The sequence below is a fragment of the Juglans regia genome, chromosome 11 (assembly GCF_001411555.2).
Source record: "Juglans regia cultivar Chandler chromosome 11, Walnut 2.0, whole genome shotgun sequence".
Taxonomy (NCBI): Eukaryota; Viridiplantae; Streptophyta; class Magnoliopsida; order Fagales; family Juglandaceae; genus Juglans; species Juglans regia.
This window is the reverse complement of record NC_049911.1, coordinates 14,721,240-14,746,667: the sequence shown is the minus strand read 5'-3', so window position 1 is coordinate 14,746,667 and position 25,428 is coordinate 14,721,240. Positions and strand designations below refer to the sequence as shown.

Genomic DNA, 25,428 nt, shown 5'->3' with positions numbered 1-25,428 from the left:
TGGCCCAAGCCCAAAATTTTCTTTTTTTGGTTAAAGAAAAAACAATGGGTCGAAAGCCCAAACCTAGCCAAAACAAATAGCCCAAATGACTTGAAAAGTCATGTGAATAGTAGCCCTTACACAGTATGAACCCAACTGCCGCTAGAGACCACCGCAAGCAACCTCAGCCACTTCCATCGCTAAAAATTATTTACTCCAAGCATCCGGGTGGTGTTGCACCACCCACTAGTGGGCACAACACCCAAGTGGTGTAGCACCGAGGTGCACGCAGCACCTCACGATGGTGCTTGCACCATCTAGCAATGGTGCAGCACCTCGCTGCCCATGGTCACTCAAAAAAATTTAAAAATAAAAAACTGTGCCAACACCACTAGTGCGCACGCTTTGGATTTTATAAAATATAGGACAAAAAAAAATGGCACACAGATTTCATTCATATGCAAAAAGTATATATATATATATATGTATATATATATAAACTGAGAACAACTAAAAAATATGCTCACTAATGTTAGAAAGCACAGCGAAAAAATACCTCAAGCACACTTTACTATGTTACTCCACAAGTTTATCCAGTTTAGCAAACCTCAAGCGTCTACTCTTAGTGGCGAAGTGTACTATGTAGTATAGGTAACACTCAACACATCTAAAACTTAAATATTATTTCAAGAGAGAACAAAGAGAGAGAGAGCTTTTGTATTTCAGATGATCCAAAAAAACAATTGAGGGGGGCTATATATAGCCCACCCCACGTGGCTGGCCTTAAAGGCCAGCCTTCATTTGCCAAATAAATGCCAGTAACGCATGGCTATACACAAGAGAGGAGGGGGTCTACCCCACGTGGGCGCCCCTCCATTTAACAGAAAGAATCTACACAAAACATTGAACAAAAAAATGCATGACTGGTGTTTCATATTAGAAACTAATCTGGATCACATAGTCATATACAACAATCTTAAAAAAATCTTCTTGCAACAAAATTTCTTGAAATTATAGTTCCATTCATTAGATATTTTTCAAATGTTTTTAATATTAAAGTAAACATTAAAACAGAAAGCATATAGGGGTGTCATCTAAGCACACAAGAAGCATACTGTCTCAAGAGCATTGTTGAGAACGGCGATTCGAGGGAGAAAATGGAAAGAAAGCGAGAGAAAGTAAGTTTCATATCAGAGACTGTACCTCTAGGAAACAGAACCAAACACGATTTGAGAAGAGAGAGAGAGAGGGGGAGAGAAAGTGAGAGAAACGAAGAGAGTGAGAAAATGATCGGAACCAAAATTATGCGGAGCAGCCAAAACACAATTAATTATTTTAATTGAATAAAATATTCATTTGGCTCCCAAGCATTAGGACACCAAATATGACTTTAGCAATACATTCACAGTAGCTCAAAGTCTCACTTTTTGAGTTTTAGCTAGTTCAATGTAAGACTTTTAAACTAAAATTAGGTATATTTTACAATTCACTGGCATTTGGCTAGGCCAATGCCAGTGCTCTAGTCTATATTTTGCAATTCATTGGCATATGGAGGCCCTTTCATGTTGGGTGAAATAAAAAGAAAATAAAAAGACTCTGCGCCGCAGGACTTGTACAGAGAAGAAAAATCGGAGTTCCACCTCAAGTTGTGCAGAGCTTAGTTTACGTTCTGAAATTACTGTAATTTTTATTTTTCTTTAGTTTATTTTAATACTATTTTAATGTTTATTTACGTTCAGCTTTTTTTTTTTTTTTTTTTATAAACATGTCTAGCTAGATTTTCAACTAAGATTGAGAATGAAACATAATTGAAGATTAGTAATATTATTTATCATATTGATTTCATCTCCAATTATTTGTGTTTAACGATCCATTGTTCTTGCTTCATATAAATTGAGAGAGATAGAATTCTTGGTATGAGTTAAATCATATTTTTCTAATGATCTAGAACAATCTTAACCAATTGAAAGCCTGATTCATAATTTTGTTAAAAATATAATCTTATATCTTTTTTATTTGTTTTAATAGATAAAAGTAATGATTTGATTTTATATCTTTGAGCGAATAACATACTTTAGATATTTTCTTAAAAAGGTTTCAACAATGATATTTTCTATGATAACAAAATTGATTTCTAAATTATCATGTAGATGTTCGGGAAGAATCAATTATCATAAATATATTACTATAAATTAATGAGGAGATTTCCAAAACCTTAGTACATTTTATTAATGATAACAAGTTAGTGGCCCTTGCAGTCTTGGCTCTACCCAAGGTAGCAGGTAAGAGCATACCCCTCCTCAAGAATGGGTATCACAAAGTGCATCGCCAATGACACATTATAGTACTGTTCAATCCATCCCTTAACCTCATGGGTATTCAATGTCATGGCCAGTTCATTTATTTCCTCAAGAGGCAAACTTACAATCATTTCTTTTCTTTTCTTTTCATTTAGCTTTTCTTTCCTTATCTTTCATTCATTTAAAATATATAGTCAAACTACATACATATTAGGTAACCAGGAATCATACATTTCATATATCATACGCATCACATGAATAATAAGGGTTTATGTAACAAGGGCTACCAAGAACAATCTATACATAGATACTTGTAAGCCTATACATATTTATACAATTATAAAATGACATTTTTCAATTACATAAAATGATACAAAAAGACATGATCATAGTCATTTACCTCAAGGAGGTGATGGTCATGCCTCTACCACCAAAGTTCCAGATGCCTCTGGACATGTACAATGGGACTAGAGATCCTCTCGAACACCTGAAAATCTTCAGAGCCCACATGAATCTGCTTGGTTTCCTGAGAGAAGTGGCCTGCAGGGCCTTCCCACTGACTATGGTTTGGGTTTGGGGGCCAACAAGAGTATGGTTGAGGTTTTTGGCACCCGGGTCCATAGACAGCTTCGAGGAGCTGGCTCATCTATTCCTCACACAGCTTATGGCGAGCCAGAGAAGGAGACGCCCCACAACATACCTCCTCACCATTAAGTAAGGGGAAGACGAGAGCCTAAAGGCAAACCTATCCAGATTTAACAAAGAGCGGATGACTATGGACGACCAGGACGAGAAGTTAACGTTGGCGGCCCTCTTGGGAGGAGTGTGGCCTCAATCCCAGTTCATGGTAGGGCTGGCAAGAAGAAATCCCTACAAAAACATATGGCCTTCGATTTGACCAGTTGGCGCTCATCATCCAGAGAGACAACCACCAGCCAGCCCAAGAGGACGACTAAAACATTGTTAGCTACCGTTATTACACCTACCACCAGTCCCCCACCCACAACACCGAAGATTGCCTTTCCTTGAAAGAGGAAAAAGAGCAGATTAGGCGATCGAGGCCGCGGTACCCTCCCACCGGAAGGCTAGAGCGGAAATGGAGGAGGAGGTCGTGAGAAAGAAGTACGGAGAGGATCAGAAGGCCAAAAAGGGAAGGGAGCCTGAGGTAGAGAGTAGTCGCAGGGACCCCAACACGATCGCCCCTACACACCTATCAAGGAGGACTGCCTCTAGGGGAGATTAGAACCATCATGGGGGGCTTCGTTGGTGGAGGCGTAACCTCATCCTAGAGAAAAACTCACGCCAGGCGGGCGAGAAACCAATAGGTGTATTCAGCAGAGTGCCGCCCCAATGATTTCCTTTGGAGAGGGAGATAAGGAGGGGGTCCTTTATCCGCATGATGATGCCCTGGTGGTGACTATGTTGGTTGCCAACTTCACCACTCGGAGGATCCTTATCGACAATGGCAACTCTATAGATATCCTGTTCTGGGAAGCATTCATGCGAATGAGAATAGACTCTTCCTAACTCCAACTAACCCCCATGCCACTGAAGGGCTTCTCCAAGGACATGGTCCAGCCAGTCAGAACCATCACCTATCCTTCTTGGCAAGCAGCGCCCCTTTGACGGCCTTTGTCATGGTCGGTTTTCTGGTGGTGAAGGCCCCTTCATCATACAACGCCATAATTGGCTGACCAACCCTGAATAGCTTAAGTGCAATAACGTCGACCTACCACTTGAAGATAAAGTTCCTAACCGCTTGGGGGGTGGGAGAAGTTTGAGGAGAACAGGTCCTAGCGCGGGAGTGTTACGTGCAAGAATTGAAGCCAAATGGTAGCAGGGTGCACATGATCCAAGCCCACGAGACACTGAGCATTTGCAGTAGCTTCACTGTAAAGGAACCTTATGACTTGTAATTTACATTTCCGCATCGATGTGCAAATTCTATTAATGAGAATGTGGCTTTTTAGGAATAAAACGTAATATACACCAACGTAATCTTCATCAACGTAATCTCCATCAACGTAAACTCCACTAACATAAGCTTCGTCAACACGATCTCCACCAACGTGATCTCCATCAATGTATCTCTACCAACAAAATCTCCATCAACGACTACTTACCACCCTGCGAAGCACCAAAGGGAAGAGTTACACCAGAGGCTATTATATCCTTCTCACGGTGAAGAGTGAGTCAACCGTTGGCTGCTCGGCACTTACCTTCCTCGTAAGCGTTAACAGGCGGGAGCGGGTCCAGTGCCAAACTACCCAGTAAATTACCTCCCCACGGGGGATAGAGGGTGAGATAAGCCTTAAGACCATCTCACCCCTCCCACGATGGAGAGCGGGTCCAGCTTCTCGGCTACCTGAAAACTTAACCCAACCTCTGCCATGATGAAGAGTGGGATCAGCGCCACCGAGTAGATATCGTGTGTGCTAAATATAACTGAAGTGGAGGTCACAAATGAACGGGCGTGGAGGTCACAAAGACCACACGGTCCTCTCCTCGCCTATTGAGTATAAAGATCTCAACCGGGATGAAAGACTCATCTCGCCTTTTCTAGTTGTTGCCCACGATGTTATTTATGTTGGTCTTTTAAGTTGGTCGTTTAGACTACTCACCCAATTTAACCACCTAGAGCCTTGTCACCAAATCTTCATGCCTTCTGGTCACTAGTTTCCTCGCCTATTGAGAGGTAAGTCTTATTGCTTTTGGGTGAGAGAAATCTCTTTGCTAACCACAGGACTAGGCTCCTGGCCCAAATCTCATCGGCTCTCTTCAGATCTCGCTGCCTCTCATCAGTCTGAATCCGTAGTCTCTTCTTTTATAACAAAATGCTCTCATTTTATACTAAATCTTCTCATTCCTTCAAATCCAAGAAAATAAATAAAAATATGTAGAACTAAAATAAAATCAATAGTATTGAAGGGAAAATGACACTTTTCATAAATAAAAAAGTGATAAAAATCACATAAAAATAATACTTATCACTATCGTCGCTCCTAGCAACCTCTGTGCAAAACTTCTTTCCCTTTCTCAAAGGGGGAGGGCTCACCGAACACTTCTGAACCAGGGTGGCTCTAGCCTGCATAGGAATGGTATAGTCATTGAAAACAGTGTGGCCGAGGGGATGCAGGAAGGCCCCTATGTTTTCCTCCGAAAGGGCGTCGACCGAATGTTTTTGTGCCTATTCTCTGACCAGAGCGATACGTTGCAGCTCCTCAGGCGAGGCCTCTGGTCGCACCGCTTTGTCATCAGGGACCACTCCCCATATGGCCCAAACGGAGAACTTGCGGTGATTCACCTGCTCGAACAGAAATTCCCACCAACGGCTAGACACGAAGAAAAATTTGGGAGTCCAATTCTTGACCTTGCGATAGCGAGGCTATAGAGAAACGAGGACATGTGTCGTCCTAAAATTGCAAATGTTCCCCTCACGCTTTATGAGGTTATGAGCCAGGAAAAACTCACGGCCAGTAAAGTCAGCGTGCTCCGAGTCTGACTCCGACAAAGCCCGCCATTAGAGGATGGTAGCCAAGGCTAGGCGATCTAATAGGTCGCGAACAGGATGAGGGAATGGTAGCCTCAGCCTGCAAGAAAACATGCTAAGGAAGAGAGAAACCTTTGAATCATAACCCTCATCATCAATAGCACCCTCACGGGGCCCAGGACCCTCAAAACCCACCTTCTTCGGGACTTGAAAGGTGGAAGCCAGCGACGATAAGAACTCAGAAGTGACATTTGAACTCTAGTTATGCCCGATGAAGAATTGCTTCACGTTGCAAACCTCGGGCTGGTCCAATTCCTCGAGAATGAACAGTCTTCTTCGGAGCTATGAAAACTGAAGTAGATAAAGGCAATGGAAAGGAAGAGGAGTCAAAAAAAGGGAATGAGAAAACTAGAGCAAAAGGAGACGATGATGCAAAAAGGTAGCAAAAAAGGGGCTGAGTTGTGTTAATATTAAAGGAAAGTAACGGTTACCCTTTCATACCCACATGGCAGAATGGGAAATACGAAAGGGTTCAAATATCGCGAAATGTGCAGTACAATGGGACGTGGGAAACAAAATGGCATCTCGAGAATAGTCTGAAAAGTCTAATTCTTAGAATGGGAAGGGCAAAAACGTAAAAGAAGGGAGGGAAGTTTAAATAAATGGCAGTGGTGGTTAGCATCCCAAAAGCATGGGGACGCATGGGCCCAACGAGGTTGGTAAGACGTGGGTGTATCCCACCGCATGTACTGTGCGTTGCGACGTGGTGAGAAGGAACTTCCTGACAGCATCAATGCTAAGAGAGCGAAAAGGGCACAATCAAGTACGAGATCTAACCGTCATGAAATAGGCCAATAAAGTCGAAAGGAGAACTGTTGCCTGACATCATTAAGATAATGAAGGAAGCCACACATGCATAATCTTGAGCAGGAACCTTGTAAGCAGAAGAGAACGGAGAATAATAACTGCCCACTTCTAAGGAAGAGGATCTCAACAACAAAGACAATGAGAAGGTATGAAGAATGAGGACTGAAATAAAAAAGAATTCCCATCGGACTAGTCCTATGAGAACTGGTGAGGTAACTGTAAGGGTTTTTTTCCCCTTATCGGCCCATTGAGCAAGCTCACGAGGGGCCACTAAAAGTAAGTCAGAGAGCCCAAGTAAGGTTGAGGATCCTCCTCCAATGGAGTCAGTGGGCCTCTTCAGGGTACCCAGCCAGGGAGCAAGACCCACCCCTAAAGCGATCCACGTACAGGAAAAAAGGACGAAAAGGGACAGATAAGGCTCGCCACCCTGAGACTACCCAAGGACACCCTGCCTTTTAAAACCTGCACAAGCAAGTAGGCGGGAAACGTGAAAAATCCTTGATCTCCTAACAAACAGGCATGGAGAAGTTTAATGGGGAACGCCCACAGGATAAAGTAAGTCAGGAAGTCACGTCGTATTAATGGCACCATTACCCGGACTTCACACCACATTAATGACGTTGCCCTAGAAGCTACGCCACATTAAAGGCTACTGAAAAATGAACAGTGGAAAGGACATGGGATCCTCAAAGTCAAGATCCTCAAAGGCTACTAAGGAGATATACTGACTTTAGTATCGGAGACTTTCCGGCCATCACCAAGGCCCCCATTCTCCATCGTTGCTTAAAGTGTGTAGGTGACAACCCGAAAATTCGAGTTTTTGGAACCCGACTCAAAGGCGCACGAAACACGACGTTAACAATACTAGTATGTGTTAATTATTATAAAATAATGTACTTATACTATAATATAAGTAAACTAATAGTTTAGTATATGTATGTTAAATATCATATTATTACTAACATAGATAATCTGTAAAACCAGAAAAATCATACCGAAAAAGAAAAAATTGAAAGTTTCGATTTCAGTAATGTATCAGTTCGATATTGGTTCTTAACTCTTCAAAACCGGTGTATACCAATTTAGTTCTAAAAAATGTATAAAACCAGACCGAACCGAACCGATTACACCCCCTAAGCATCTTTATACTTTTAATAATTTTTAATGATGAGACCATTAATTGAAACAGTTCTGCTTATGATCGGTTGGGTTTATATTGGGTGTTTAATAGCCTCCAATGAAAATAAGACACGTAATTAGTTTTATATTAGACACAAGGCTTCGTTTGGAACCTAAAATCATCGTAATTCATCTCAACTTATCATTACAACTTTTTCAAATTCCAACACAAAATATAATAAACAATTTAATTTTTTTAAATCCTAAAATAATAATAATAATAAATAACAATATTCTAACAATATTTTATTATCTCAATCCAACTCAACTCAACTCAATTTAATATCCAAACGCACCCTAAAATTAGTCTCATTTGATTATACCAAGGAAACTCATTTCTGAGAAGAGAATGAACATTTGAACTTCATCTTCTTTATTTGGTTTTTGTTCGTAGAGTGGGTGCTCGCCGATAAATTTCCTTCCAGACTGTTTTTTGTTTAATTTTCTCCTCATTATATTGTGTTATCTCCTTCCTATTTCCCCATCACCTCTGCTACCCCAAAATTTTCTTCTTCTACTTCTTTTCAGTCTCTTATTTTGATTTTTCTTTCATTTTTATTAGTAACTTATTTCTCAGGCGATTTGTATTTTATTCTATTCTAATACTCCTTCCTCTATAAATAAGATAGAAAACAAAGGGCTATTCAATTTGTTATTGCATAATGTATAGACTCTCTGTAGAGTGTGGGTGTTTATATTTGTAGCGTTCTCTGGTCATAGTCTAAACAATTAGACAGCCAGAGTGTCAAAGAACTCGATGAAAAGTTGTCCTGCAATGGAGGTTGACATAAAAGAACCCATTCTACGAACAAAAACCGAGGCTTCTGTGGAAGGGGGAGAGGGCTTCCACGATGGAGGAGGAATTTTTTTCTCTCTCATCAATCAACTGTAGGCAGGCATATGATATGTATAATGGAAGAGTTACGTGACAAACACTCGTTGGGGCTATTATTTAAGGAAAAACATATGGACCGGTGGAAAGTTTTTCTCGATTTGAAAATAAGAGAAATGATACTTGCAGTCGTGAGCGTGCAGTCACCGTACAGTCGCTTTGAAAAAAGTGAATAAATAAGGGACCCACCTGAAAAAAAATTAATTTTTTAATAGTGGATCCCACTCTTTTTCAAAGCGACTGCACGGCGTTTGCGCATTCCACGATTGTATGTAGCATTACTCTGAAAATAATCCCAACTCGACTACTAACTTTTTAAAATAACTTCTTGAACCTATTATCAATTATATTTAGAGAAATGATATTTACAATCGTGAGTGTGCAAGCGTCGTATAATTTTTTTAAAAAAAGTGAATAAATATGGGATCCACATGAAAATAAATTAATTTTTTAATAGTAAATCTCACTTTTTTTCAAAATAATTACATGACATTTACGCATTTCACGATTGTACGTAACATTACTCTTATATTTATGTATAAATCCACGTACTTCATACATATTAAGCGTGCATTAATTCAAATATTGAACCTAATAATAATAATTAACCTACCCTAATAAATTTTGAAATTGTGACGTGTTCAAAATTATTCCATAAATCTTCAAAAGAAATACTCTCCCATTAATAATTTTGAGAGTCACGAGAGATATAAATGAATTATAATTACTGACCGGAAAAGATCCTTGAAGTAGGAAATTTCTGGACAATGGCTAGAAAAGGAGAATGTTAAATAGAGAGTCAGAAAATCGGGGGGCTTTTGGAGCTTTCCGTAAAAAAGAAAAAGAAAAGAAAGCAAACGAACTGATTTTTTAACCAGCATTTAAGGTTAGTCTTGCAGACTCTTGCTTCTGTACTTTTTCTTGGATTACGAGAACATGTTTGGAATATATCTCTTTGTATTCAGGTGAAGTTCTGTTCGATGCGAAGGATGGAAAGAAATTTAGAATGTTAAAGTATGCGTTGCGTTCATGTTTTCTTGTATTCGGAATGTTGGGCTAATTTGTCACGGTGAGATTGAGCTTTCAGAGTGCTCTCTATCTCTCTGTCTATCATCTTCCCGGCTCTTCGGTGTTTGTTTCTCGGATTTTTATCAACCTAAAAAAAAAACATTTCCGATTGTTTCGGTTTCTCTCTTTTTATGCTGTTGTTTGGTTTACTCGAGAAAAAAAATCTTTTGAAAAGAAAGTGAAACATTACGTGAAAGTAAACGCCTTAAGCATTATTTATTTATTTGACTAGCCATTGGTGCTTTCTTTGTTCTCCTCATTCTCGGTTATAGTATTCCAGTTCCTCTCTTCTCGTACCGCCCATCGTTTGGTTTATGAGAAAAAGAAAAGAAAAGAAAGAAACACAAAAGACAGAAATTGCGAAAAAACTTTTATTTTGACTTTCTCGGACCGATTTGCACCCTTTCTTTTCATTAACAGCCTTCTTATTTTTGTGTTACAAGATGATTGAGTCATCTTGCAGCGAAAAATGGGGCCTACAAGATATTCGAGCAATTTTCGGCCATCACCTTAAAATATTTTCAGTTTATTTTATGAATTGAAATAAAAATTAAAAATTGAATAAAATATTATTAAAATATTTTTATTTTAAAATTTGAAAAATTTGAATTGTTTATTTTAATTTAAATGTGAAATTAAAAAAATTATAATAATTAGATGAGATAAAATGAAATGATTGAGAAGTTTCTTGAAAACAAAGGAGGCCAACCGAGAATTTGTGCAACTCTTGAGATTAGTTGAGAATTCATTCAAATATTGGCATGTGGTTTGCATTTACATCTCGTTTGGATAGTGAAATGAAATGAGATGATTTTAGATAAAAAGTTGAAAGTATTTTACTTTAGAGAAATGAGAAAGAAAAAGTTTATATGCTGTAGAATTTTTTTATAGACCAAGGATTTTCCAAAATAAATTTTTTTGAAATGGATTTTATATTTGATTGTAAAAGTGAATAACTAGAATTGTTTATATTAAATTTGTGTGAGATCTGTTTTTTTTTTGTTTTTCACATAACTTGTATGAATTATTAGGACATTCTCAATAGTCTATTTAAATTGACATAGCGAGAAAAGTCTATTTTCATCAAATAAAATTTAGTATTTTAATGACACATTATGAAATGGCAAAAAAATGACAGTAAAAAAGAATGGCAAGCACTATTGTTGTTAGAATGGCAAGTATTATTTGCCTATTTATGTAGAAAAATTTATTGAATGTTTGAATTTAAGTTAATTTTTTAGAAAGGAATTTGTAAAGTTTTGAGAACCTAACATGCGCAACTTTTTTTTGGCATATATGCAAACGATTCAAGCAGAAAATTTTGAGAAACAGCATAAAATAATCTGAAATTATTGGAGAGCGGAAGAGATCTCTGCCCATTGCATGTGTTGTTGGGAGGTGGGATTTGGACCCTCCCAGTTTAGATTTCACGTGGTAAAAAAGTTTTTAAGAATCTTTGTTGAATTTTTGTTTTAGGTTTTGTGTTGGTGAAAAGAAAATAGGAATAGTTCATTTATGTAGGGAGGTGAGATGAGATGAGATTACTATAGATGAATTAAATAAAATATTATTATAATATTATTTTTTAATATTGTTACAAAAGAATGCTTCTGTCGCTTTCTATATTTTCTTCCAATGTGAATTTTCTTCTGTATTGTACACGTGTTTGCTATACATGACATCTAGTTCAGTTCCTTTTCATCATGCTTTTTGGCATATTTTATTAGGGTTTTCTTGCTGAGTAGGAGTCATTATTCTCATGGAAATCAATATTTTTGTATAGAGCATTCGAAAAGGGGTCCACTTTGTTGTGTTTGAATTATCGAGCCATTGATACACGCGCACACAGATATATATATATATATATATATATATATATATATATCCGTAGAGATGGATGCATAAATATCTAATTCCAATCAATGACATTGCTTTGCAGTGAATCCAGTCCACGGAGTGTACAATGCCATTGAAATCGATGTGAAACAAGGGAATTATTACTTTCATTCTCCATTAGCTTTGTGGGTTGGTCATGGCTTCCAATCCAAGAGTTTTCAAGGCCTTGGAAGCTATGAGAGCCCTAGGAATTTCTGATGAAGAGGTCAAACCAGTGCTGAAGCGACTATTGAAACTCTATGATAAAAATTGGGAACTAATTGAAGAAGACAATTATCGGACACTTGTAGATGCATATTTTGAGCTAAAGGAAAATAGTAAACATGATGAGGGGATTGAAAGATCAACAAAAATACCGCATTTACAAGAAAAGAATGATGAAAAGAACACTCTCAAGATTTCAGGACAGGGAATCATCATGGAGCAATCTGAACCATGTTTAAGTGAGGGCAGAAGTGCAGGTAGTTCTGAACGACCCCGCACTCATTTCATAGACAAAGGGAAGGACCCTATTTCATCTCATGTGGTCGATAGAAAATCAGCATCTGAGAGATCTTTGTCTGCTCATGTCTGGAGAAAAAATATGCCAAGCAGTCAACGTAATGTCCAAAGAGAAAATATGAAAAGTAACCATCACAACAAGATGTTGATTCAAGAACCTATCATCATTCCCCCTCGAGGTAATGTTGCCTTTCTACTGTATGTATAATGCCAGTAAATATAACCACGGTTAGAGTTCCCAAAATTTCTTTAGCTTTAAGCTGCACAAGTTTAACTGGTTGTTACTGCTCCTTAATTTATCCAGTGTGCAGTTGCCATAACAATTTCCCCTTATCTGTGAATGAGTTTCACCTTTTTGAAGCACAAGACAGGTAGGTTAACTGGGCCAGGGCGAATCAGAAGGTTCACCTCTGGCCTCTGGGCATGTCTGAACACTCCACTTAAAAACTAAAATAGACTACTCACTAGGCAGTTAAACTTTTATGACTGAAGGCTCGTTGGTACTTTAATTTCATTTTCACCCCTAAACCTAACACAGCTAAACGGAAAAGATTTGTCTTTGATGTTTTCTGTTTTCTAAATCCAGCAGGAGGTGGCTTTACAAATTCTAGTCAATCCCTTGCTTATTCTTACATTGTTGGCATTGAACTTTTGGACATTTGAGATGCATCATAATTTTGAGTCCTACCTTATAGTTACTGTTTTCTGTTTCTCACCTCCTGGATTTGTCTTGTTTAGTGCCAAAGAGGTCCTCAAATGATTCAACTCCACATCATTCTGTCAAGGCTCTAGCATCTCAGAGTCAGCATTCGTGTGACAAAGATGACAATTCCCCAGGCAATGACGATACAAGTACTGGGAATAATTTTGATATTGCTTCTTCACCCTCAGGAGAAGTGAAGATTTTATTAAACTGTGACTCCACACTTGGGCAACTGAATTTTCATACACCAAATTTTGATGCAGTTCTGAGATTTGTGGAGGATAAATATTTCAGATCATATAAAATTACAGGGCCTCAATTTTCTGTGAGGAAGCTGTTGAAAGATTTGTGTGAAAGTTATTTGAAGCTGGGCACTGATTCCCCTGATAGATCTGTTGTTGCTAACTCTTCCAATTGTGGTATAAATATCAGCGATACAATGCATGTTTCAATACCAAAGAAGAGAGCTATTGAGATACAGAACTTTGAGACATATTCAAACCAAAAGAGTTCAGCCAGTTCTGGGCATACAAATTCTTATAATTTTTTTCCTGATGAAATGAATCACTTACATAGTTTTCATGATATAACAAAAGGTGCAGAAAAAGTAGAAATATCCCTGGTACATGAATTTTGCAACGAGTCTCTCCCAAAATTCAATTACATACCACACAATTTAATTTATCAGAATGGTAATGTAAATATTTCTCTAGCACGAATTTCGGACGAGGATTGCTGTTCAGGTTGTTCTGGAGACTGTCTTTCATCATCAATTCCATGTGCATGTGCACGTGAAACTGGTGGAGAGTTTGCCTACACAACTCAAGGCCGGCTGAAAGGAGATTTTTTAAGTGCTTGTATGTCTTTGAAGCGTGAACCTCAAGAGCACCATTTTGTTTATTGTCAAGACTGTCCATTAGAGAGGACTCAGAATGAGTACATGCCTGAACGATGTAAGGGTCATTTAGTCAAGAAGTTTATTAAAGAATGCTGGAGAAAATGTGGGTGTGACATGCGGTGTGGAAATCGAATAGTGCAGCGAGGTATAACATGCAAGTTGCAGGTGAGATTCCTTGAAATTCATAGTGAAACAACTCGTTTACCATGATTCACTAAGTTAGCTAATTAATTATGTTTGCTAGTGCGTGGAAGCCAATGCAAGTTGGAATGATTTCAACATGTCATTTTGAATTGTTTTCATGATTCATGACATTTGTTTCTATTTGGTATAAATCAGTGGTAATTAAATTTTTAAAAGCCATAAATGTCAAACAAGTTATATGTGCATAATAACTGCAGCAAGAACTACAAACAGCAGCAGCAATAATTATTTGTGGTTACTGATGTTTATTCATAAGATAGAATTGACCTTTTTATTCTCTGTATCTTTTAAATTTTTATTGTTCTTTATGCTTTAGGTTTTCTTGACTCCTGAAGGAAAAGGATGGGGACTTAGAACACTTGAGGACTTGCCTAAGGGAACTTTTGTTTGTGAGTATGTTGGAGAAGTACTGACCAACATGGAGCTATATGAGCGGATTCTACAAAGCAGTGGCAATGAGAGACATACATATCCAGTAACACTTGATGCAGATTGGGGTTCAGAAGGAATTTTAAGGGATGAGGAGGCACTTTGTCTGGACGCAACTTTCCATGGAAATGTTGCTAGGTTCATCAACCATCGGTAGGCTTTTGTATTTTGCTGTTGTTCGTTGTGCATTAGTTTGCTCTGTTTTTTTTTTTTTTGTAATGCCTTTATCTGCAATTTAGTGGTTTTATTTGGTGGTATTGTTTTGTGTCTTTATGCTATTGCTTATGGTTTTTTAGATAAATGTAGCAATTTTTTTTATAGGTAAGTAAATCTAGCAATTTCACTCTCTCTCTCTCTCTCTCTCATTGTGTTTTCATGTGCAAAGCTATTTGTTGCCATGATTATGGCTGTGGTCAAGGCAGATAAACGATGGTAATATAACTGAAGCTCTCTTGAGATGAATTACTTCAAAGAATACAAGAAAGAGGTGGAAAAACAATAATTTTATAGAATAAAAAGAGGGATTGATTGCCTGGTAATGCCTGGTTCATTTCTTCCTTGTCCTTGGATGTTGCAATAAGCGAAGAAGCATCCAAGGTTCTGTGAAAGGAACACTTAGATATATCATTCTTAAAATATATAAATCTTAAACCACCCGCACAAGTTTATGGAGATGACAAAATTACTTTGAATTAATTAGAAGGCAAACAGACTTTGTTTTAGCTAGAGGAAGGACAGGAGATTATTTTTCCAGGGTAACTTGCTCGCAGTTTTTGAGATGATTAAAGATGATGCATTTTGAAGTCTGTTTAAAGTGTGCAGAAATTTAATTTAATCATTGATATAGTTTTCGCTTAAAAATATTTCATTGGAATTGACAACATAGATGCATTTCGTGTTGATCCACACGTCAATTTGCAATACAATGTTACCATACAGGTCAGTGAACTTTCATTCTCTGTTTCTTTCTTCTACTTATATGATTTCTATATGTATTGCCTCAGATGCTTTGATGCGAACTTGGTTGATATTCCAGTAGAAGTGGAGACTCCAGATCGTCATTATTATCATGTATGTGCTTGACTACCATTATTTGCACTTGTTTCCTTACCTATTTTGCTTTAGCTTACTAGTGAAGGAGTTGTTTTATTTTTTCATTGGTGAATTTGGAAGGGAGGGTTTGGGTTGGGGCTTGTAACCCTTTTACAAAGAAGTGCATCTAAAGAGCTTACTTGTGTTCCTCGTGTGCAGATTGCCTTTTTCACTACCAGCAAAGTGAGTGCTTTTCAAGAGCTGACATGGGTACGCTGGCTTGTCCTACTTTTTGCTTTTTTGTTTTTATAAGTAAGGTAACAGTATTATGAATTGAAACTTATGAGGGTGCTATAAAAAGTACACAGGGAAACTGCAGAACGTGTACCTAAACAACAAAAGAAAAGAGCAAGAAAGTCCTGAAAACTAGAAACAATAGAAACATAAGCAACCATGCAAAGGTAAAGAGAACTAAGGAAAAAAGCCTTAAGATCATGCTGTTACCTTAGATTGTTTAGAGTGAGAATCTAAGATAATGCTGTTGTCTAAATAGAGAAACCACACTTAAGTAGCCCTATTCCACCATATTTTCTTTTGTGGGAAATATGATCTAAGTACATATGTTGAAAAAGCTCTATAATATGATTTGACTTCTAACACTTCTCTCTTGGAAGGAACCCCACAAAGCCCATGTTCACCACCTGATCTTAATCGAGAAGAATACTACCTGTCAAGAAATTAAGTACCCACCTCCAATCATTAATCAGTTTAACGAAATCAACATTTCATTGATGAGAACCAATGGAAATCTGTAACTACTCTGTCATTAAAGCTTCCTCTAAATGATTTAAAATGATAAGTTCCAGATAAGCTGCCTTAGGTCTCGTTTGGTTACACAGATGAGATGGAATGAGATATATGTGAATAGTAGTGAAATGGTTTGTGAATAGTAGTGAAATGATTTGAGTTAAACATTTTATGGGGTTTTGGGAAATGAAATAAAAAAAAGTTGAATAAAAAAATTATAAATTTAAAAGAGTGTTAGAATATAATTTTTTAATATAATTTTTATTTTGGAATATGAAAAATTTGAATTGTTTTTTGTGTTTTGTTTGGAAGTTTGCGAAAATTGTAATGATTAGGTAATGATTATATGAAAAAGTTGAAAATTTGAAATTGAAAAATGTTTGTGTTTGAATGGGATGTTGGATGTTGAGATGAGATGATTTCACAAGTTTGTGAAACCAAACTAGGCCTTAGTGTTTGTTTACCGCACCACACATCATGCCAAAACATTTTTTTTTTATAAGTTAAAATTGAAGATAAAACGTTGGGAGTGTCTGAGCCTGGGTACGAACCAGGGACCACATCATGCCATAAATTTATCCTTGAACCATCTTCCATCACATATATTAGTAAAATGGAGGAAGTCCCCCAATCTATTTGGATGCTTTTCCTAAGTCAAACTCCAAATGTCCCTTTTTACTTGCTGGGAACACCATCCACCCCTGGTACATTTATGTTTTGCATCCACCACCAACCTATGAAGACTCTCGCTCTCAGAAGTATATTTATATAATCACTTTCCCAATGGGTGCGGTTGACTATAATTAAGTAGTAGATTCTCAAACCTCCCTCAAAAATTGTAGAACACATTGGACCAATTAAGGCGGGGGATTGTGATACCATATTGAGTGATGAGTGTAGGTGATGTGTGTGTGATGTATGATATGCCACATTGCTTGAGAATGAGAAGTTCTTGCTTTTTATAATGATTCCAATGGAGCTCCAATTGTACCATTGACTAATCATTTTGGAGTATAGGTCCATATGTGGCTTTGACCTTCCTTGGGGTGTTACAGTCTCTTCATAGCTGATAAGGTTAGAATTATTACATAATCACTTTCCATGGCACCAATTAATAGGAGTTCTATAAACATTATAAACTTCACATGCTACCAATCACTTGTTTAATCTCAAAATAATAAATATGGCAGATCCAAACATATCCAAACTTAGAGACAACATGTTATCAGCAAATAAGTGTAAAGAAAATCCTAATGGCCTATGTAATCAACACTTACTCAAATCATCACTAGGTCATTGCCTCCTGTGCTCACTTTGAATCGTAGACCTATCCTCATCATTTTAATATTTTTCTAAATAGTCCACCTAACTAGGTGTAAACTCTTGTATACCTCCTATGTACTTGGGTATGCCTATTATTAAAATAATTTGTGACTTATAAAAAAAAAAATATTTTTCTAAATAAGAAATATATTTTCTAAAAATAAAATTAAAAAATAATTTTGAAAAAGTAAAAATTTAGTTTAGAAAGCAATATATTATTTGTCGAAGAAATTAGTGTGGGACTTAGGGCCCATTTGGATACCTAAAATATCTCAGTATATTTATGAATAGTAGCGAAATGGTTTTAATTAAGATGTTTTATTGGATTTGGGGAAAAAAGAGAAAGAATTGAGTAAAATGATTATAAAGTTAAAAAAATTGTTTGAATATTATTTTTTAATATTATTTTTGTTTTGAAATTTGAAAAAGTTGTATTATTTTTTGTGTTTTGTTTGGGAGTTTGGAAAAGTTGTAATGATTAGGTAACTATTAAATGAAAATGTTGAAGATTTGAAATTGAAAAGTGTTTTTTGTTTGAGTGATGTTTGGAAAGGAAATATCTAAGAATATCTGAGAATATCTAAGAATACTTGAAAACAGTTGTGTTGCCAAACAGACCCTTAGTATCCATAATGACCTTTAGAACCTATCCACTTTGTGGATTATTCATATCCCCCTTGTGGGACTGGGGTGCTACATTTGTCGATGGTTTTATGTAGTTTTCTTTTTGAAAAATAATAACTAATGTAAGTTGATTACTCAATAAATAGATATCACATTGTAAAATTTTATTAAGTTGGGTTTCTTTAAAAACACATTCCGCATTCCATGCATATTTAACCTAGTAGCTCACACACATTAACTCTCGTGTGCCTAGGTTGTATGTTGGTACACCTTGGTACACCACCCATGGCCAAGAAGAGTAACTGCATATCTGGGTGGTCCATACATTCTCAACATCCTTCAATGTGGCTAGAGTTGGTAAAAGAATGAGTAAAGTACGTCTAAGGGCAAAGTGCTAAGGCCAAAGCAAAGTGAAGCGCACTTACAAAAGTGCAGCTTTTCTAGTGGTTTGAACATATGTGTGTGTGTGTGTGTGTGTGTGCGTGCACGCACGTGTATATATGTATGTATAATGAGTTATAACTATTATTGTTTGTCTGATCCATTAATTTAGATGAAGTAGGTGAGGAAGTCTATGCTTGCTACAAATATTTTGATGACAATGATAATTTTCCTATGCTTGATTATGAGATGATTATGTAGCTTATGTTACCATAGAAGTCAATTCCTACAATTCGTGTGCATTTTTTATCGTTGCCTATTTTGTATGTTTTGATTCAACCATATACTTCGTTTGGATTATGATTGTCAAATATCTTGATGGTGTATATTTTGTAAAGAACAAGATAAATATATGAGATATTATCTTTTAATTTTATGTAATTAGTTGTTCACTTGATTGTCATGTTGCATAATACTCTAGCAAATTGAGTGAATAGGCTCTCAAGTGCCTGTTTGAGATTACTTTAGATAATAGAGCTTTTAATTGTAGATTATGTTAAAAGGTTTTGCTGGTTAAAAGGTTTACTGTTTGGTAAACATACCTTAAAGTGCTTTTAAAGTTGTTACGGTGGTTTTCAATGCTATTTGAAGTTTTCTTAAAAAGAGGATTTTCAGCTTTTTTTATGTCCCTAAGAACCTTTTTCTTTTCTTTAAAAGAGCTTAAAAGTACTTTTTAAGTTCCCAAACTCAAAACTAAAAGGGCACCGTATATATTACTATCGCTCTTTATTTTTATTTTATTATATGAATATTTTATTATGATGCATTTTTTGGGAGCTGATTATTATGCATTTTCTTTTTAAAAATATACACTTTATTTCATTCTAGTGTGTGCTAGCATTTTACACCTCTACCGTAGGCTGCTTTTGCGTTTAAATTCACTTGGCACTTTCACTAACATTGAGGCTGGCTTGCACGCACATATACCCATTTGCTCCAGTACCATCGCATCTTCATTGGCCAAAGTAAAAACATGTTTTAAATCATGCGTTCATTCACCTTACTCCCTTTGTTTTCTTATAATTCTGGTAACTTCCAAATCATAAGCATTCCCATAGCATCTCACATGCATCAGGTTAAAGAATTCACAAAACTTACTTTCATAAATATCACATAATAGGTGGATTAAAAGGTGCTTACAAGAAAAGCTATTATCATAGCATATAATTTGGAATTTCGTTTAAGAAAAATGTAATATTTTATTTTGAAAGAAAAATGCATGATCATTCTGCTTGCCTTAGTAGTGCTGCTTGAATAAGTTTAATTCCTTAATCTATCATAATATCATCCCACTAGACATGAACATCTAGTTTTCACTAAACCATGCCTGAACTATATTATTTAATCTGTCATTTTATCCTATTAACTATCCTTAAGCATTTCCTAAAGGTAACACATGTTAACTCTTGAGAAATGACAATCTTATACTGCAATACACTTGCTGTTCAGATTCGCTGCTCTTGGAGTTCCATCCTTTTATTCTCATTAGATGTTTACTCCTAACATCTAGGAATATAACACATGCAAAATCTCAACATTTAAAGATCGTTTTGTACATAAAATAATAATCTTAAGATAATAATCACAATCCAGATTTTTCTACAAACTTCATACTGGGAGTTCCTCTGGATTGCCTGATACACGGTTCTTGCAGGTTAGCCTGTGTATCCAAGGTTTACTCGTCCAGAAGGCCTTACCATGGTGAGGCTCCATGTCATCAAAATATATTGAATCTATCGAATAAGGTTAAATATGTCAAAGCATTAAAGAGCCATGATCCAGATATAGACTAGCTAGGTCTTGGTCAATGAATCTATTATTTGCCATCATCACAGCCCTGTGCAACTAGGAAATGAGTTTGGATCCCAAAACAGGTTGTACTTTCTAAGATGGTGAGAAGTCTGGGAATTCATTGTATCATTGTTCTAAAGTCATCTAAATTCTACTTGGGATTATTTCCTGTATACGACCTGTGTATTGCTGTCTGCTATATTATCAATTAAATTTATGATTTCCTATTAAAAAAGTATCTGTGACAGTTTATGGTAATTTTGAACAAATCTTTACATGTGAGAAAAAAGAAAACAAAATCCAAACCATGTCAGAATTATCTTGGGCTCCGTTCTCTCAGTACAATTATAAGTTTATGCCATAAAAAATGTTACACGGTGTGGCAATATTTTGAAGCATTTTATGTGGATGATCCTGTTGGGGTACTAGTTTAAATTGATCTTTGGTCAACTGGGTTTCCACCTTGCTTTATATTATTTGAGTTAATTGTTTTGCAGGATTATGGGATTGACTTTGCAGATAAAAATCATCCCATTAAGGCATTTTCTTGTCATTGTGGAAGTTCATCTTGCCGAGACATGAAACGGAAAAGGTCAGTTATATTGTATTTATCTTGTGAAGCTAATGTGATTGCTTTTTATGAAATTGGAGTAATTCTTAGTGCATCATATATGCATACTACTAAGGTAAGCAGTTTGATTAGGTAATGCCATAGGCCGACCTCCAATCCCCCCAAACTGACAATTTCAACGAGCAACATATATGCATCATCAGAAGATCCTCCCAAACATCTCTCTTTCTCACTAACAAAGTGAAAATACAACCCTGACGTTCAAAAAAATTGAATTAGAAATTGAGACTAATTGCAAAGAACATTTAAATAAGAGAATACATGTCTTTGATCAACAAAATTGAGGCTTAATATTATATCAATAATCTCAACTTATTTATTCAATGAAGAACTCCATCATACCGTTGTAGTTCTCACAAGTAAACAAGATATGGCACAAAACATAATAGCTATTTATCAGATTGTGAAACCTGACTTAATCAATGAAACATAAAACATTTATGTTCTGAGAAAGGTCAAGCCTATAGATGAAATCACTAGTGTAGTATTTTTAGGGTTTGAAATCAAACCCAATGCTCTTGGGACCTAAAAACATAAAACTAGTTTTTGTATGTTTTTGTCGTTCTAGTTTTTTTCATTTATTTTTTTGTTTTGAGCATTTTTATTAAACATTCATATTTTTTAAGGTCATCTAGCCATAGATCAATTAAATCCAAATTATATTTTCTTTAACACAAATGAGTGTCTGCCTAAAAGCTTATGTGTGCGATCAAGCTTCAGTTAATTTGGATTTATAGCACAAGTTTTGAATTATATACATATCTAGCTCCTTAATCAAACAGTATAAAAATGCTACACACTTTTCATCTGTTACATGCAGCAGGTTCATCAAAGTCAAATAAAACTATATTTTGGAAAATAAGTCACAATCCAACTGTAAAGAAGAAAAAAAAATGGGACTCTAATACTTCAACCGACAATGACCCTTAAAACAAATCAAATTAAGACTCATACTTCAATGCAAGCAACTATGTCATTTATTGATTCAGAAATGCTATTTTTCATCCTGAATTTTGTCATCCACAATCACAACAGCTGATGTGCCATATTTTAAGTGGTTTTTCAATTAAGCAGTTGATCTACGGATGAATAGTAGCATTGATCATTAAAAATTATAATATTTGGAATTTTGCCAATCAAACAAGCTAAGTTTCTTTAATCCCCAATCTCGATTCCTGTAGATTAGGGTAGTGAATAGTAACTAATAAGAAGAATTTTTATTTTGAATAAATATAAAGTTAAACACATGTACAGTATCTGAGTGCATGAGCCTTACTAAAATATGAGGCAAATGGTAGAATCTCAACTCGAGATCACTACTGGCAATGTATCGTTTAATTTCTAATACCTATCAGTGAGATAAAAGTGGTCAGTGAGCAAACCCTTTCATGGTGAACAAGTTTAACTAGTTAAAACAATGGGTATATAACGACCGCATTGGAAGACTTTGCCTTTTCTTCAATTCGAATGGTATATAACCCATTTTTTGTCAAACCACAACGCATTTGAATTAGGACAGATTATCCCTTTGTCCAGCCTAATCATAAGGTGGCTCTTAAACAAACTTGATTAGCTTTCGAGATTTTTGGGCCTCCTAATTACAAGAAAGAGCCTTAAATAACTTGTTGCATTGAACCAAAGCAGAGCTTAACCGAGCAGTTAATTTAGTTTGGTATTTTCTCTGACTTATTATTATTTTTTGAATTAACTCTAATATTTTCTTAAACAGGAGGTAGATGAATGGATTACCCTCAGATTACAAGTGACTGGTGGAGTAGTGAGACTTGCTGGTTCGGATTGAAGTTATCTATCCCTATTTTTAGCTGCAACTTGGTAGAAATTAATATAGAAACCACAAAAAATGTTGTTCTTTTGGGTTGGAACCCTTTTTGGGTTTGTAGGATAATGACTCGCTAAATATTATACTAAGACATTCTACTCATCATCCCTACACCACACACTATACTTGATTTTTTTTTTTTTTTTTTTACTCTTGCAAAACTAAAGGAATTATTCTACTCATCATCCATACACAAAAAATAAAAAATCATTTGTAACGTGTAATGTAGGGATGATGAGTAGGATTTTTCTTATTATATTATTTTAGAAGAGTTCGTCTATGTATAGTCCCCATTTAGGGATTGCATGCTCACAAAATGAAGTTTTCGGTAATTTATCTTAAAAATTTGCTTAAATTACATAAATGCCCTGAGTCAACTTCCAGACTTCCAGCCCCTGAGTCTATTTTCGATTCAGCTTGCAGTGAATTTTTGTTAGATTTGAAGCTGCTTGTAGATGGAATGGGGGATTGGAAAGTTTTGAAAGTACTTTGATGCAATTATTAGTTTCGAAAGCATATTGTAAATTAAGTGAAAGTTCGAGGGGGCAAAGTATAATTAATCCAAAATATTATGTAATACCCCAAATTTCGCAGAGATCTTTAGTATTATTTTAAATTTGCATTGTAATTCTAATGTATCGTTATTGTGGTGGAATTTTAAAAAATAGTTCTAGAAAATGAGATAGAAATTATTGAACTTTTTAAATCTTTTCATTTCCTTCCCATTGATATAAAATGAAATTTGAACCTACTTTAAAAACTAGAAGAAAGTTTACAGTATAATATATTAAATTAAATTACAAAATTCTCTTACAATCAGATGTTATGTAAAACATTGCCGAACTTCTATGGCTTTTCTTTGAACCATATCCGTTTGGATGCTTTGTTCTTATTTCATTTTCGGGTGGGGCAAATATAAAAATAAAATGAGTCGAATACTCAGTAAGCATTATTTCATATTGTAAACATAGATTAACATAGATTTTATTCATATTGTAGCACCTCGTTCCTCGGTAAAGGACCTAGCGAGGATTCGTGGTGCTAAGGGTGTTAGTCGGTTGGCAACACTTCGGATTTTAATCGGGAATATGCATGCAATTTTCACAAGAAAGTGCACGTGCAAGTCAGTAAACGTCTATATCACAGTGGAATAAGTAAAGGTTTAGTCAGAGACTAAATATTATTTGTACTAGAGGTTTAAACCATAAATGGTTCATTCATAAAAATACAAATATCCATATGCAACTATCACTTCCCAAATAATATTATACAATACCATCTGTTTATTTTCTACATCCAGGTACGATAGACCATACATGATTTGTCGCCTAACTAAGTGATGCATCTGCAACACAGTGCAAATAGCATTAACGGAGACAGGCCTCTGTTACTATTGCTCAACTGAGATTAGTCTTTCCTCAGGTACCTCTCATGTGGCTAGCTCTGCATTAAAATCTACAGTTTCGATAAACAAAATCATAGGTAACTTAAACAGCTATGAGAAAACTAGTAATGAGAGACAATGCACTTGAAAATGCAATACACAATTTCATGTAAAAGATCTGCGAATACATATATTTGCGTGTGGCAATGAATCTAAGCAAAACACATGCACCCATAGTCATGGTAATGAATCACTCTCTGAATAAAATACAAGTATATAAGCATGGCAAAAAATTACCCCGAGGAAAAATATTTATTATTTTATTAGAAGAAAGAGAAATGTTACAGAATATGCAATGCTAGATCTCATAACATAACCACAACATTTACCCCACAGTTTTCAGTACTGCCTTATAAGCTAACCTACCTTACAATATTTTTATTTTATTTTTGATAGTAAATCAAAACCTTTCATTAAAACCTGCTAAAATATCATTACAAATGAAGGTCGGTCCATAGGACTTGTTGAACACAGGTGGGAATAGATTCCCACCATACATTAGGAATAGAAACATTTCTAGAGAATCTAGCTAGCTTGTGTGCAACTTGGTTGGTTTCTCTATTGATATGAACAATAGTGCAGCTTTGGATTCGACTTTTGAGTTGTTGAATATCTGTTATAACATTGGTTATTTTAGTATTTCAAGTTTCAGATTTGAATTGAAATTTATGGGAGTTACTTGATAATTTTATAGGTGACGATTGACTTTCGTTCAATATTATTGTGGAGAAATTCTGAATAGCTGAGAAGTTAAGGTAAGCAGAGTTCCTATGTTAGACTTTGCATAAAATAAAATGATCTAGAGTTGATTTTATGAAAAACATACATGCTTTGTTATGAAAATTTTAAAATGACTTCAGTTATTTGTTCTGCATTACTCATGAAATTCTATATAAGAATAAAATATTTTTTGGCATGACTGGTACAGACATGAGTTATTTTTGCATTTTGTTTCTAAACTGTGCAAAAGAGAGTGAACATGAGATTTGGCGCATAAAATTATATTTTTGTGATCTGATTCTGCTCTGTTTGAAATATGTTATGTACTCTGATACGATATGATGTGACTTTTGAAAACCTCTGGCATGA

General features: G+C 35.8%; 1 protein-coding gene across 1 annotated transcript; it reads left to right on the top strand.

Annotated features, from left to right (window-relative positions):
• The first annotated feature begins 11,807 nt into the window (after positions 1-11,807).
• LOC109021334 (probable inactive histone-lysine N-methyltransferase SUVR2) lies at positions 11,808-22,835 on the top strand. Its single transcript, XM_019003951.2, has 7 exons — positions 11,808-12,351; positions 12,911-13,938; positions 14,294-14,559; positions 15,411-15,477; positions 15,658-15,708; positions 20,922-21,016; positions 22,785-22,835. The coding sequence occupies exons 1-7, from the start codon at positions 11,808-11,810 to the stop codon at positions 22,789-22,791; spliced, it is 2,058 nt and encodes a 685-aa protein (XP_018859496.1). The 3' UTR covers positions 22,792-22,835.
• The last annotated feature ends 2,593 nt before the right edge of the window (positions 22,836-25,428 follow it).

Coding starts and splice junctions, on each gene's coding strand:
- LOC109021334 (XM_019003951.2), top strand. CDS start 11,808: ATGGCTTCCAATCCAAGAGTTTTCAAGGCCTTGGAAGCTATGAGAGCC. Junction 13,939..14,293: donor GTATAACATGCAAGTTGCAG/GTGAGATTCCTT, acceptor TTTATGCTTTAG/GTTTTCTTGACTCCTGAAGG. Junction 15,709..20,921: donor CTTTTCAAGAGCTGACATGG/GTACGCTGGCTT, acceptor ATTGTTTTGCAG/GATTATGGGATTGACTTTGC.